Source organism: Peromyscus maniculatus, chromosome 21, assembly GCF_049852395.1.
Source record: "Peromyscus maniculatus bairdii isolate BWxNUB_F1_BW_parent chromosome 21, HU_Pman_BW_mat_3.1, whole genome shotgun sequence".
In the NCBI taxonomy this organism is placed as follows: domain Eukaryota; kingdom Metazoa; phylum Chordata; class Mammalia; order Rodentia; family Cricetidae; genus Peromyscus; species Peromyscus maniculatus.
The window spans coordinates 12427655-12443333 of record NC_134872.1 but is presented as its reverse complement, the minus strand read 5'-3'; the positions used below and the strand labels follow the sequence as shown (position 1 = coordinate 12443333).

Here is a 15679-nt window from a genome sequence, read left to right as displayed (position 1 = left end):
CTGCAAATACACATAAGCCAACTGTGAGTTTCCCAGAAATTCCTTCTTCACATAGAAAACTTGAAGTACCAGCCAAAAGGACTATCACATCCTTGCTCTTCACAAAAAAAAAAAAAACCACCCCAAACCATTGAATTTCATAAAATAAAGAGAACCAAGGCTTTGCATGTACAACACAAAAATCAGATCATTCTACTGTGGTCTCAAAACTAAGATTCTTAGGAGGGACTCAGGTCGACTTCAGGGAGCTCCTGAGACCTCTGGAGATCAATCAATGTGAATATGAACTGAGCTCCAAACAATCCTAACTGACTGTTACCTACCATCTACAGTGAGACCATAAATCACCACTGCTATCAACCAACTATGAGGTACAGATACACACACAAACATGTATGTGCCAACAGAGATGTACCCATATACACAAAGACACAGACAAAGGCACAAGAGACATAGGTACGTGATTCACAAACACATTCAGATGTGTAAACAAGACACGGAGATGCGTGTCCACCAATGCCCAATAACATATAACATGTGGCCAATCTGTGAGTGTTAGGGAGACTTGCCCCGAGTCAAGGAAGGGCCCTGGCATCTCACCTGTTGTGGAGCTTGCACGTCAGTGGCCAGGCCTTTCACTTTCTCTGTGTGTCTGGCATGCATTTCCATTCTCAAGCTATCTTTTGCAGACTGAAGCTCCTCATCATGTTTCAATTTCAGTTTTTCCAACTCACGTGTCAAAATCTCTTTGTGCGAAGAGTCCTTTTTCTGTAGCTGTTCCTCAAGCTCTGCTCGCAAAAGCTCCAAAGCCCTTCTGTGCTCATCCCGAATAGTCTGAACGTCGGCCAAGTAACAGGATTCCAACGCATCCAAATTTGACAAATGTCTCATCTCCAAGGCGCGAATTTCAGCGCTGTGTTTTACCTGCAGTTCAGCCACGTGAGTCTCAAGAAGTACCTGCTGCTTGCTCTCCAGGGAGGCGAGCTGTTGGGCGAGCTCAGAGTGGTGCTTGCTCTCAAGCTCCATCCTCAGGGCCTGAAGCTGCTGCTGGTGTCCCTGCTGCAGGAGCTGGAGCTCATGGATGTGCTTCTCCTGGGCATCTCGAAGGAAAGCATCTTGTTCCTTGGCAAACTTCTCCATTATCTCTTTGCGCTCTTCCAAAAACCTGAGGCAACACTCAAGGAGAACACAGCCAATAGGGTACATGGCCACACCGTACATAGCCCCTCGGAGCCACAAGATACACTTCCCACAGAGAGACGCCTGGGTTCTGGATTTGAACCTTCCCTAGGATAAACCCAGGGGCCATATGAAGCGTGAGTAACTCCAAGGCCAAGGGCCATGGAGTCAGCAGTTCTTAAGACTCTGGGAAGATGCAGCATCCATAGGGAAACTACACACATCCCTGCAGGAAGGATCTCAAACAGCAGGCTCAAACACGGCTCACCTGTGACAGACAGCAGTTAACCCCAGACTTCTCTGTACCTAACAGGACCACAAGGCAGGGCCAGGGGAAGGAGGGCAGAAAGCCCAAGAAGGAAGCTGTAACTGAAGGAGAGGAACTGATCGCACCTGTAAAATAGTGACCAACCCGACAGAGCCGAGGTCCCTGGCAGGAAAAGGCTGTTTCATGGTAAGCTTGTCAAGTTTACCTACACGAGCAGTGACTTTCGAGAGAGCGTGTGCACATGCACGTGTGTTGTGTGTGTGTGTCTATCCACATTATGTACCACAAACACACATGCAGAGGCCAGAGGAGGGTACTGGGTATCTTTATTGATCTGTCTCATTCCCTTGAACCAGAGTATCCCACTGAACCTGAACCAGCCCACTCTTAGCTAAGATGGCTGACCAGTGAGCCTCAGGGATTTATCCGTCTTCACTCCCAAGCAGTGGAGTTACAGGCATGTGCAGCCATGCCTAGCTTTTACACTGAGTGCTAGGGAGTCAAGTTCACAGTCTTTAATGCTTTCACAACAATCTCTCTTCCCTGCTGAGCCATCTCCCAGGCCCAAGGGCCTTGACTTTCTCAGCCATGGGTCTTCCACAGGGTAGTTTGCTGCAGGATTCTACGAGACAGGAACCTTGAAGGTCCTGTGGAGGTGGAGAGCTGACCCAGACAAGAATGGGTCACCTGAACTCGAATCTCAAACTCTTTAGCAGCCCTGATGCTGAGAGCTGGGGAAGGTGGAGAACAAAATGGGGCCAAACCACCAGCAGATTCGACAGTCCCCTAAGTACACATCAGACTGGGGGCTGCAGAGGAGCTGGCACATCGAGGTGAACAGTCTGTTTATGTTCTAAATCTGCAACTTCAGGAAGTATGTGATTGAGAAGGAAAGGTTTCCTTTAAAAACAACATGCTTAAGTTGAAAAGACACACAAAACACTTATCTCAATGAAGAACATGTCCACATAAGACCTCATAAGTGAGGTTTAAGATTCTGTTACTGAATGCTAGGTATGGTGGCAATGCCTTTAATCCCAGAACTTGGGAGGCAGAGGTAGGCAGATCTTAGTGTATTTGAGGCCAGCCTGGTCTAAATAGTGAGTTCCAGGACAGCCAGGGCTACAGAGAAACCCTGTCTCAAAAAACCAACCAAACAAAAAGAGTCTGTCACTGAGAGAATGGAGAGATGGCTGAGGAGTTAAGGGCACCGGCTGCTCTTCTAGGACACAGGTTCAATTCCCTGCACCCACATGACAGCTCAAAAAGGTCTGTAACTCCAGTTCCTGAGGATCTGATGCCCTCTTCTGGCCTCCAGAGGTAATAGTGCACAGACATACATATAGGCAGAATACCACCCATACACAGAAAACAATTTTTAAGAATTTAAATACATGAAAACATTAAAAATAATAAAAAACAAAATTCAGTTTATTGTAACAAAAATCTGTCACTGAAATTTTAAAACATGAAAACAAAGAATAAAAGCATAAACGGGCACAATGCATCTATCTATAACCACAGCAGGCAGAAGACTCTGGTGGAAGGATTAGGAGTCAGAGGCCAGCCTGGGCTACACAAAGTATGAGGCCTTCAAAGCCTACAAAGAAGGCTGTGTCTCAAAATAAAAGCTAGATATGATGAGATGTACCTATATTACAGCATTTAGGAGGCTGAGGCTAGAGGACTATAGTGTACCTTTAAGACAAGCTTGGACAATAAAAGGAGACCACTTCTCAAAAACAAAGAAGCAAACAAGAATGAAGACACACAGGATGCATGCATACTCATGTCCATGCAAGGCACTCAAGCTCCACAGAGAACATGACCATGCTACTCCCAGCATACCTACTATGGAGCACAAGCCTTCTCTTCTGGTTTAGTAGTAAAAATGGGGTATACTACACCTTGTTCCACCTCCTTCCGGGTTTTCTACCCAACCAAGATCTACTCTACACCCTCCTGGGTCCCTCTGAGCCTCTGCCAGCACTTTGGGCAAATGGCTCCACACCAAACCCACCACTCCACAACATTACCCACCTATTCTGGGCCATCATCAGCTGGAGGGCACAGTCTTCCTTCTCACGGAGGAGCATGACGTGCTCCTCATCCTGGGCCACAAGGGGCTCCTGGCCACAGTGGCTACAGGGCAGAACTTCATCTCTAGTGAGTTCTTGTTCCAACTGCCTCAGACGGCCCTGCTGCTCCATCAGAGATTTCTCCAGGTCCAAGATCTGGGCCGCCTGCTGGTCCTGCAGGTGCCTCATGCTAGACTCCCGAAGTTCAAATCTGTTTACTATGGACTGTTTCTCAGACTCAGCCTTTTCTCTTAGCTCAAGAAACATGGAGGTTAATCTCTCTTCAGCTTCTCTCTTTAGGTCCTCGTGTGAATGCTCCCACTCTGCTTCCTTTTTTTGGAACTCCTGCTTCAGTAGTTGAATCTTCTCCTCAGCTGTCTTTAGTTTTACCTGATGGTCTTCAACTAGACTATGTCTGACCTATAAGACGACATGGTTTTATGTAAGAGGAAAGAAATGAGAGAATGCGATGACTCCCAGTGGACCCTTGAACATGGAGATTTTACAATTTATTTTAAAACACAGCAGTGGGAATACATCTTAGGTTGATGGGAATGGAAATACTCTAAAATAAACAAAAGTAAAACTGTGCTTTCCTCCACAAAATCCAACTCCTGAAACCATGCACACAAGCACACAGGCAGGAAGTCACACGCACCTAGAGCAAAGATGGACCTATAGGTCCTTTGCAAGGGGGACCCAAGAGAGGCAAGTTTAAGTCACTTGATCGATAATAAATGAAATAATTCTAAAGGTCACTTAAATAGGAAGATAAATGAAAAAGCTGAGGATAGGCAGATACCTTAAATTTCACTAAAGAAGAAAATATGGAATAAACTCTACCATTAATAAGAAGCAAATTAATGTCAAAAAAAGAATGTGAGGGAGATCATGATTCTCCATCAAACTAGAGCCTATGTTCCTTTTTTCTGGTAATGAGTAAACAAATCTAATCAGACCAACTTCTGAGTAGAACACCAGACATGGCCCAAACTCAGGCTGACCCCAATTAGTGCAGACGTAGAACAGGCTCTGAAAGCAGGCAGACTAAAGCTAAAAGAACTGTCAAAACGCTCATCCCAAATAGAGATGGCATGTGGACTCTGTTCATCAAGATAACTGCCTGCTGAAACAAAACTGCAAAACCCTATAGAGTCCAGTCTCACAAGATATCCCCTACAATATCCAGATGTAACACAAACTAGAGGATATAAAACAAGCAAACAAAACCAGAAAGTGGGACCCGTGCTAAAGAGATAATGCAATCAATGGCAAACAGTCCCGAGCTGGCAGATAATAGAATCATCAGAACAGGGTTCAAACCAATACTTTAAACCCTGACCACTTGTCACCAAAGACATTCTACTGCAGCAAGGATATTAAGAATAAAGATGGAAAAAAAGACTTTAAATAAAAGAAAACTTGTGCAAAAGACCCCCCCCCCAAAAAAAAAAAAACAGGAAATGCTAAAGAAAATCCTAAAAATAAGGAAAAACGATGCACATATGGACTCAGATCCTCAGGAGGAAATGAAGGGCACCAGAAATGCTAAGAAAGCCCAAGACTATTATTTCCCATAATAGCTTTCAGTTTTCTCAATTTATTTTTTTGGGTTTTGTTGTTGTTCTATTTTTAGGTTTACTTTGAGATAGGGTCTCATAATTTAAGCCAGGCTGGCATCAAACTTACTATATAGTCAACAATGGCTTTGAACTCCTGATCACAGGCCTGCCTCGGCCTCTGGAGTACTAGATACTGGGATTAAAGGTATATACTACCATACTCAGCTCTCTTGATTTCTTTCAAATACCTGCCTTTTCAGAGCAAATCTCATACCATTGTTATTGCTGAGGTAACAATATACACGGACGTTAACACCTAGGAAACTGAGGCACAAAAGGTGAGAAAAGAGGAGCAGAGGAACATACAGAAAATTAATAATAAAATGGCAGACCTAAATCTAACCACATCAATAACTGCATTCAATGTTCGTAAACTCAGAACTATAATTAAAAGGCAGAGATTATCAAAATAAGTTAATATTTAACAATACAATCTACATGAAATACACTTTACATTCACTAACCTAAATGAAAGATATAAAACAAGAAGCTAAGAAAAGCACATGATGCTCAACATAGTGGCAGACACCTGCAATCCTAGCATTCCATATTTTAGCAAGACTGTTATGTCAGAACCTTTTTTTAATGAACATCAAGGTTGGCATGACTATACCAATAAAGAGAGAAAATTGATTTTAAGGCAAAGAGAATCAGGAAGTATTTCTTCAATAATAAAAAGGTAAATCTTCCAGGAAGCTATAATCACAAACAAGTAAGTGTATAACAGAACTTCAAAATGTTTAAAGCAAAAATTTAACAAAATTAGTATAGGAGAATTCCACGCCCACTTGTTGTTGTTTTTTGTTTTTTTTTGAGACAGGGTTTCTCTGTGAACCCTGACCTAGAACTCACTCTGTAGACCAGGCTGGCCTTAAACTCAATGATCTGCCTCTCTGCCTCAGGAGTACTGGGATTAAGGGCGTGTGCCACCATGCCTGGCCACATTCCTTTCTTGAACTGATTCTTCAGATAAAAACATGAACAGGGAAACAAACATCTCTTGTTTAAGAACCTGTCTTGAGTCCAGTGTCTGGAAAGATCACAGGCCACAGACTACAGAATGCCAGCACGTGAACAGCTGCTGGCCTGGGTGGTTCACACAGCTTTCCACAAGGCTCTATTAGTTTTATCTTGTCTATTGTCTAAGTCCTTACCAGTTCCTTAATATTAAAGGCAACTTGGTGATCACACTTGAAGGCAAAAAGACTCCTCTAAAGTTCTTTTCTGATGAAGAATGAAAATCCAAAGTCATTCACAAAGAACAGAGGCGTGAGGAGGGCAGAAGGTCTGGGGGCAGACACGTTCTCAGACATGTTAAAAGTATGATGAAGAGAGCACGGCTTAGTTAACATACAAGCAGCAAAAGACAAAGAAATGCCAGTTCCCACTCCCTGAGCTGCACTGGCTGCATAGGGAAGCCCTTTTGTAGCTTCGAAGAGGCTGACACTTTCCATTCTGTCCATGCCCATAATGGTACGACAATGACTGTCTCAAACTCACAAATACCTAGGGGGAGGCTCAGTATCTGAACAATCACCATGAAGGATGTGAAGAATCTGGACATACTTTGAAGACAGTGGCATGAAGATCAGAAGATTGCCAGTGCCTTTCCTAGGATCCATGAGGATGTCTGACCATTTCCTTTAGGAGCCAAACTGGCTCTGCCCTTGGGTACCAGACCTTAACGAAGCTTTCTGGAAAACCCACTTGCATTTCTTTCCTCAAGCATCTGGTGCACACACTCCAATAGCAATGCCATACATAGTTCAGGGTGTCCTGAGGACCGCCTTGTGCACACAGACTACAAGCCTTCCGAAAGAATACAGAACCTTGCTGAGGGTCACTACTCACGCTCTCCAGGTCCTCTTTCAGGTGGGTCTCGTGCTGAAGTTTCTCCTGTAAGTTTCTGTTTTCTATTTTTAAGAGTTCAATTTCTTCCTTGAGCTCAGTCTGAAGAAGTGAAAGTTTAACCTTGTGTTCAGCTTCCAAAGTCAGGATTCTTGCAGCCACCTGAGCATCGACCTCCAAAGCCATGTCCTGTACATACTGGAGACGAACTTGTGCAAGCTCTTGAGGAACAAGGGAGAGAGAAGAGCATCATCGACTGTGTCATCCACAGGCAGGCACCAACAGAATGGCAGCAACCTTCAAAATTTGATCTAACAGGACACCTCAGCAGAGCCGGGCGGTGGTGGCGCACGCCTTTAATCCCAGCACTCGGGAGGCAGAGCCAGGCAGATCTCTGCGAGTTCAAGGCCAGCCTAGGCTACCAAGTGAGTTCTGGAAAGACACAAAGCTACACAGAGAAACCCTGTCTCGAAAAACCAAAAAAAAAAAAAAAAAAAAAAACCAAAACAAAACAAAAAAAATGCGGTACAGACTTGAGACAGGAGAGGAACCAGGTCTTCAGTGTCCCCTTTGCAGAGTACAACCCTGGCCTACCCTTAGTTGTGGCATTCCCTGGGGTCGACACAGCATACACCTAGGTAGCCCAAGGTATGTCTTAAGGTCAGGCATGCTGTGCAACCTGCTGCTGTCACCCAGAATGAGCCCTATGCTAGCATCAGACACACAGGGACAGGCACAGGTTATTCAAGGTTTCAGCATCGAGCCTGAGCCTGAGCTGAGGCACCTTGGAGGGGAGTGTGTGAGGTGGGCACACTGCCTCCTCTAAATCAGGCCTGGATCTTCCTCTACGGAAGATGCACACAAAGGCACAAGCCCTGGGTTTGGAGCAAGAACAAGTTATCAAGTCGTGCTACAGGGACCGCATGGACACAAGCAGCACAAGTGACAGAACGTGTCACAGCAGCTGTGGAGGTCCCTGGTACATCAAGGACAAGAGCAGTGAGGGACTGATGTGCATGTTGGTCCCTGGCTCTTAAGTGGGACTGTGCCCCCTCCCCCTGCCCTGTCCAACGATGAATGGAGCTCCAGGGCAAGGCAGGCTTTCATGTCACACAACAGCGGTGTAGACACTGATCCCAGCACTGCCTGAGCCCAGGCCCTCAGCCTGGCTTCCTCACCTCCCCTGAAGGCAGACCACAGCCCCAGGAGGCTAACAGCAATGGAGACACTGTCACCGTGTTTCACACCAGCTGGCCTCGTCACTGGGAGTGACGGCTATCCATCCAGACCTGTGGACCACACTCTCAAATAACCGGAGTCTTCCTATGCTACTGCCAGGCCGCCCCACAGGAGCGCCTTCCCTCATGCTCCCTGGGCGACCCACAGCCTTGGTCTGACCAGCTGGGCCATCGTGCTGGGCCAGAAGCAGCAGAGCAGAGGCTGAGATCAGCTCCCTAGGTGAGCAGTCAGCTCCAGTGCTGCACACTGCTCCTGCAGGTCTCTCCTTGACAGTGAGACATCAATTCCTATGCCTGTGCGCAGCTCCAGCAGACCTGGCCCTGGCTGGAGAAAACCATCTCTGTGGACAGAGCAAGCCCACAGCAGGCCGGGATCCTCCGCCAAGGCCAGCCCTCTCCTGACTCAGCCCTGTCTAACAGCACTCGCTCAGGGATGAATCCTCACAGCAAGGGTCTACACTACACTGTGGCAGGCTCACGGTCTTCATATGGATACCACTAATTCCCGCCGAAGCAGCCACATGTCCGGGTGCTCAGTGGGCATAAAACACAAGGAAGGCAGCAGCCTTCTCCCGAGACACTCCCCAGGAACTGGCATTGGCAGGAAAACAAGGAGCCTGGAGGGGCAGACGGGACACACCCTGGCTGTGCTGGTCGGAGAGTACAGGTGGGAGTCTCTCCTGTTCGGCTTCCTCGGGCCTCAGGTGGAAGCTGTGCGACTTGTCCTCCTCGAGTTGGAAATCGAGGGAAGAATTCAACACACCTGCTTCAGGCCTGGGGTCTTCTTCCAGTCCTGCTTGTAAACTTGTCGAGTTCTCCTAGAGGAGCACACAGGACAGGTGAGTCAGAGAGCCCCACCACCCTGTTCTCTTACTACCCTTGAGACACTTCCTGCTGTGTTCAAAGGAGAGCATAAACCTAGCTGGATCCACTAGACCACACAACTGATCCTGGCACAGACATGCCACAGTACTCCTTCCCATCCACCACTGTCTAGACCAGATTCTAGAACCCACAGAAGCAGTGGCGACAGCCTGAGGACAGCACGCACAAGAGGCCATGGCAGCAAGTAGAAGCCACCCTACCCATGGGTCTTCCCTCAGTTAGGTGCCTACAGGATCTAAAGGGCTCCCTTTACTGATGTCCACTCTACTGCCGTTGTTGGCACCTCCCTCCACCCTTAGAGTTCAATTGTCTCCCTGTCCTCAGTATCTCTCCTGTGTCCAGTCTCATATCTTAAGCCTAGGTCTCTCTCGAACTCTGTACTTCTGTGATGTGTCCCCCAATAATGACCATTCCGATGCCTATCATTCTGAGCACTGGCCCAGGTCAGCTCAAGGTAGCACGGAGGGCCACGTTAGCAGTCCCTCCAGAGCCTGGTCAGAGCTCCCCTAAAGTCTATTCTCTCTTGCTTACCTCCCAGGATTAGCCTGCCTGTCCGGAAGTTCAGCTCACCACTTCAATCACTTTTTGCCCTCACGGGCATTTCTCCTACAACCCCAGACATCAGGTCCCACTCCTGTGTCAGCCTCAGCCTCAAATCAGTACCTTCCTGCAGCCGCCCCCCATGTCTCTCAGGAGGACCTGCTCTGGCCTGAGAGCTCTGATGACTGCCCCTGGGAGCCATAACTGTCACTTCTCTGTTTCAAACATACCATGAGCCACATGGAGGTAGGATAGGCCTCCACACTTCCTGATTCCAACTTCTATGGCATCCTCTCTGCCTCTGAACATCCCTCTCAGAGCCCGATTCTGGACTTGTTCAGATGTGGGGCAAGGATACAGTCCCTACAAAAAGGAAGAGGCAACCCAAGTGGATCTCTAGTTGCTGCCAAGTCCCCAGCCCTAAGAACAGGCTCTGCCCCTGCAGGTTCGGAGCACTCTTGCATCATGATAGAATGGATGGGTCAGCACACACTGAAAATGGAGCCATTGAACCCAATTTCCTCAAAACTTAAAAAAGTCATCACCCTGAATTTCTACTGAGCCCAAATTACCTTTTAAAATAAGACTTACATTCTCGTTGTTAGAGAATGAGTATCATGAAATTGATGAGATAGAGTTGGCCCTGTGACAATAAGTAGACGTGGGACAGTGTTGTCCACTGAGGGTAAACAAGGGGATAAGTGAGCAGGATGAAGTCACGGAGGATCCCTTGGCCCACTCTGAGAAAAGAGATGTCAGGCCCAATAAGCAAAAGAATGAAAAACACCCCATCAGAGGACAAAGGTGAAGAGTGCTAGAAATATTCAAACCAGAAGAAGGAGCAAAGAGATGGAATACAGTCACAACAAGTGGAATAATAGTTGATACACAAGTGAGAAGACTCTCAGCTTCAAGAATAACCGAAGAAATGCGCACACAAGAGACAGTCACTCAGACAAGGAGTATCACACTTTGGTGATGTCCACTACCCAGTTATGGTGGGACCAGTCAAGAAAACTGCAGAGAACTGTGGCCTGTCAACATTTTACATTATACTTACATGCATTTATTTATTAATTAAACACAGAACCCATCATTTGTATCTCTACACCTTCCTGACACTTAATTTTAAGAAAAATGTTATTGATAGACGTATGAAAAGCAAAAGCAGAGAAGAGCGGTGAATCAATGTCAAGTCACACTGGCAGATGGAGACCCTGCAGCTGGGGCTCCCAGGAAAGAGAAGGACCAAGGCCAGGATGGACGCTCATGGCAGACAGGAAGGCCTCAGACTAGGAAAGGCAGGCTCAGGGCAGAGTCCACCGAGTGCACAGCACACTCTTTCCTTGCACACACCAGGGTCCCCAGGCACAGAAGCAGAGAGGTGTGTGTGCGTCAGGGGGTGGTTTCCTCCTGCTCCTCTCCCCGGGTAACAAAGGTAGCAGAAGCCCCCACTGGGGGGCAGATGAACCTTCAATGGAGGAGTCCAACGACCCAGGAATGACACCCATGCCGCCAGTCCCCTTAGTGCACCGCTGAGCTAGTCCACGGAGCTCACTCGGACACATGGGATGCACAGTACACATGAAGGAAGTGGTCACAGTCACCAACACGCACAGGGAACACCCGCCTTCGACACCAAACGGAGACCCGGACAGACCGAAAATAGAAACAACGCAGGATGCAGACATCTTTAAGCACTAAAGAGAGGCCAGAGATGGCTCAGCAGGTAAATGCATTTACCACCTTGCCCTGAACCCACATGGTGAAGAGAGATCTGACCCTCACAAACAGACCTCTGACTTCCACACATAAGATCAAAATGGTAATAAGTTTACCTAAAATCTGGCAAAGTGAAAACAAACAAACAAACAAACAAAAACACCTACCCAGAAAACAGAATCCACACAGCTATGGGATGAATGAGAAAACGTAAGAATGCTGGGCTTTGTTCCAAAGTCAGTCATGAAGCTCCCAAGAGCTACAGATGACAGAAAACACAGAGGCCAAAGAACAGTCCAACCAGGCAGAATACCCATGAGAGGAGAACCTGACATTCAGAGGCCTCACCTTCCATCTAGCATGAAAAAGAGTCCATGCAGGGTGTGAGGTTCTCATACCACAGAAAGTTAACAAGAGCCACCGGATGCAGCCACACCAATGGGGTATAGGATGGAACACAGGGGAGCTCTGTCACATTTACCAGAGCGAGAAACCAGCAAAAATGGTATCAAGGGCTGGAAAAAACCTGTTATATGTTGAGCTGTGTCTCCCTCCCAAGTTTATAAGCTATATCGAGTCCTAATCCCCAGGACCTCAGGATAAGACTGTTTAAGACGGAGTGTGTAAAGGGTGACAAAAGTAGAAGGACATTAGAGCAGGCCATAATTCTCTGACTACATCTTTATAAGGACATGAGACGAAGGGCCTGGAGATGTAACCCAGTTTATATTGGGAAATGTCTAACATATATAACTAACAAATATAAGATTTGATCCCCAGAACTGCATAAAACCAAGTATGACAATGCATACCTGTAATCCTAACACTTGGGAGATAAAGGCAAGAAAATCAAAAGATGAGGAGATGATGATCAATGAGATCAGGACAGACGGATGGACAGACACACATATACATACATACACACACACACACACACACACACACACACGTTTAATAAAAACCCAACAAGCTAGCTCCACACCTGTCAGAATGTCAATGCTGAGGCTGACAGGTGTGCAGGGTGGCAGAGGAAGCCCCGTGACAGCTGGGAAGCGAGCAGGACCAAAGCCAGAAGGACTGCGGAGGAAGGACAGAGCAGCCTCAGACTCTGTCCTCCCCCTCAGACAAGCCAGGATGCACACGTGAGGTGAGAGTGATGTTGTGAAGACGGAAAATCGAGTTCTCCTCTGTGTGAGGAGGCAACAAGGACAGAACAAGAGGTTTCACGAGGCGAAAGACAGCCGATTTCTAAGGTAAAGATGAAGGACTCTCCACCTTCTCTCAGATTCAAAACACATAGCCTGTCACCTGCGGCTGCTCAAGCTGACGATCAAGCGGGTCAGGCTGCTCCTTTGTTTCTCTGCCAGATGTCTCCTCTGGAAACACACAGGATGAACTAAAGAGAGAAGACATGTATAAAAGCTTTAGTGTGCTGGGCTTGGTGGCACATACCTTGAGTTCCAGCACTCAGGAGGCAGAGGCAGGCGAGTCTCTGTGAGTGCAAGGCCAGCCTGGTCTACACAGTGACCTCCAGGACAGCCAGGGCTACACAATGAGACCCTTTCTCAAAAACAACAAAAATAAATAACAATTAAGGCTTTGGGGGCTAGAGGGATGGCTCAGTGGTTAAAAGCATTGGTTGCTCTTGCAAAGAACCTGAGTTTAATTCCCAGCACCCACATGGTGGCTCACAACCGTCTGTAGCTCCAGTTCCAAAGGAGCCAACCCCTTCTTCTGACTTCCATGGGTATGTGGTACACATATATACATGCAGGCAGAACATTCATACACATAAATAAACATTAAAATTTTTATAAATAAGCCAGGCGGTGGTGGCACATGCCTTTAATCCCAGCACTTGGGAGGCAGAGCCAGGTGGATCTCTGTGAGTTTGAGGCCAGCCTGGTCTACGGAATGAGATCCAGGAGAGACACCAAAACTACACAGAGAAACCATGTCTCGGAAAAAAAAAAAAAAAAAGAGAGAGGGAGAGAGAGAGAAATTTTTTTTAAATAAAAGCTTTAGTGCACCCTTCCCTTGCCCATCCTGTCCCTGGGCCCAACCACACAGAGGCAGCTAGTTAAGGACCAGATGGTGCTAGGTCTAAAGGCTGCTTAGCCAGGACCGTAACACAGGAGGGTGAGACTGAACCACAGGCTCACACCTTGGCTCTACTGGGCCTGACGTGGTGGTGCACACCTTTAATTCCAGTCCTAGGGAAGCACAGGCCAGCCAAGGCAACAACAAACCAAAACAACAACAACAACCCAGCTCTGCTGCACTCCATTAGTATGAGATCACAACCAGAAGAGGTGCAAACGTAGCCCAAGGCCCCTCCACATTTCAGAAAGCCACTAAACATGAACAATGTTTCCTTTACCTGATTTCTGCAGACTCCAGAGAATCCTCCCTGGCTTCCTGCAGCCGCTGCTGGAACAAGGTCAGGTCTTCTTGGTATGTCTTCTCAGCATCCCTCAACTTCTTCTCAAAATAGACCCTCAGGTGCTCCAGTTCCGACTCGTGCTGGGCTCTCTCTTGCTGCTGCTGCTGAGCGAAGTCTGACCGCAGATGCTCCAGCTCCTCCAGGTGAGAGTCTCGGGCCAGCAGCGGCTCCCATGACCCTTCAACAGGAGGAATGCATAATCACCCCAGAGTGAAACACACAAAGCAGGAAACGGCAACGTCCCGAGCAGACTCTGAGAAGGGCCTACCCCTCATGAGTAGGTAGAAGCCTCCTGCCTCACGGCTCGTTCAGCATTTCAGGAACCCCTTAAAAAGCCAAGCAACTGGGAATCAGAGCAACTGGCTGTGGCAAGAAACATGGTCCTAGCAACAAAGAACTGTATCTTGTTACTATCTCAGTGACTCTACAAACAGGTTTGGAGCAAGGCACAGCTGCTGACATCTGGATGTGAGCACAGACAGAGCATCCCACACTTTCTTGGAGCTCATATTTTGAGGCTATCAAAGTGATCATTTTTTGCACAGCAGCAAAGACCACATGTAAGCTTGCGACCTAGCAAATGCTACCAACTGGTGTTGTGGAATATTAACCATGTAAAGGTGTGTTACATTTGTTTATGCTGCATTTGTTTAAATTATGTAAAGGTGTACTGCTTTTGTTTATGTTATATTTGTTTAACTATGTAAAGCTGTGTTGCTGTTTCATCTTGCCTGTCTAAGGCACCTGACTGGTCATATAAAAGCTGAACAGCCAATAGCTGGGCAGTAGAGGAACAGTGGGGCTGGCGGGCAAAGAAAATAAGTAGAATCTAGGCTGGGAGAAGAAAGAGAAGAGAATGGGGAGGAAGAGAGGGAGAAGCCCAGGGCCAACCAGCAGACACGGAGTAGAAAATACAAAAACAAAGAAAGGTAAAAAGCTCGGATGAAGAGGAACAGATTAAGTTATAAGGGCTAGCAAGACACAAGAATAATATAAAGGTGAGCATTCATAACTAATAATAAGTCTCTGTGTCACTATTTGGGAGCTGGTTGGTAGCCCAAAAGAAAGCCTGCTACAAACTCATCTATGGAAACCACTAACAAACAATGTAGAGTGACTAGTTATAACCCCAAAGGTTTTTACATCCAAGTTCCCTGAAGGATGAAGTCCCATGGAAGAACATGCTAGACCTATCAGCTCACCTCTTCTCTAGTCTCTAGTAACAGAAGGACCCTACGGGAATGACATGCTGGCTACAATATCTGGCCATGAACAGAGCTCAAGGATAGAAAGTGGAGATCAGGCCTCACTTGCCATCACACAACAAATGTCCCTGTTTCTAGTCCTTTCTCATAATTGTTCCTTGATCCAAACAACATTTATCCTCGAGGGCAATGTGCAGTCTTAAAGGTTGTTTGCAGATGAACACCAAGAAAAGAGTGTCAGTTGGGACAAGGCTGCTGGCCCTGAACTGGACCTAGCCACCTCTACCCTTAGACACAGGTGACTCTGCCTGCTCTCTGAGTAGCCATGTCCACCTGGCTACACAGAGATGTTCCTGACACAAAAGGAGAGAACTGAGACCGGGGTCTGCAAGGGAGCTTGACTCTGTGGAAGGATGAGACTGGAGGAGCCTCCAGCAAAAGCAGAAACAGATGCTGGGCCCTGGAGACTCAGTTGTTCCCTCACCAAACTGGAGCCAGAGCCACAGGACTCTGACAGCAGCTGCCCTGGGGAAGCTCACAGGATCCACGCATTAGTGAGCAGAAAGACCCTGTTACGGAGTCTGGAAGGCTGCTAAAAGTCACCCTGCTGTCGTATCACCCAGTAACACTGCCAGGTAAGGCTGACACATG

General features: G+C 47.1%; 1 protein-coding gene across 31 annotated transcripts in view; it reads right to left on the bottom strand.

Moving 5' to 3' along the window:
- Pcnt (pericentrin) overlaps positions 1–15679 on the bottom strand; it is a 103921-nt gene that overhangs the window by 72836 nt on the left and 15406 nt on the right. For 21 of the 31 annotated variants that reach the window (XM_076558589.1, XM_076558602.1, XM_042266015.2 and 18 more), the window contains exons 9-14: positions 13761–14001; positions 12689–12776; positions 8874–9051; positions 6999–7216; positions 3488–3945; positions 601–1165 (exon numbers count right to left, since the gene is read on the bottom strand). In XM_076558589.1, the coding sequence (XP_076414704.1) occupies positions 601–1165; positions 3488–3945; positions 6999–7216; positions 8874–9051; positions 12689–12776; positions 13761–14001 (1748 nt within the window). Of the gene's footprint in view, positions 1–600; positions 1166–3487; positions 3946–6998; positions 7217–8873; positions 9052–9888; positions 10022–12688; positions 12777–13760; positions 14002–15679 lie in introns of those variants that run through there. The other 10 variants (XM_076558608.1, XM_076558607.1, XM_076558609.1 and 7 more) reach the window with 4 other exon arrangements.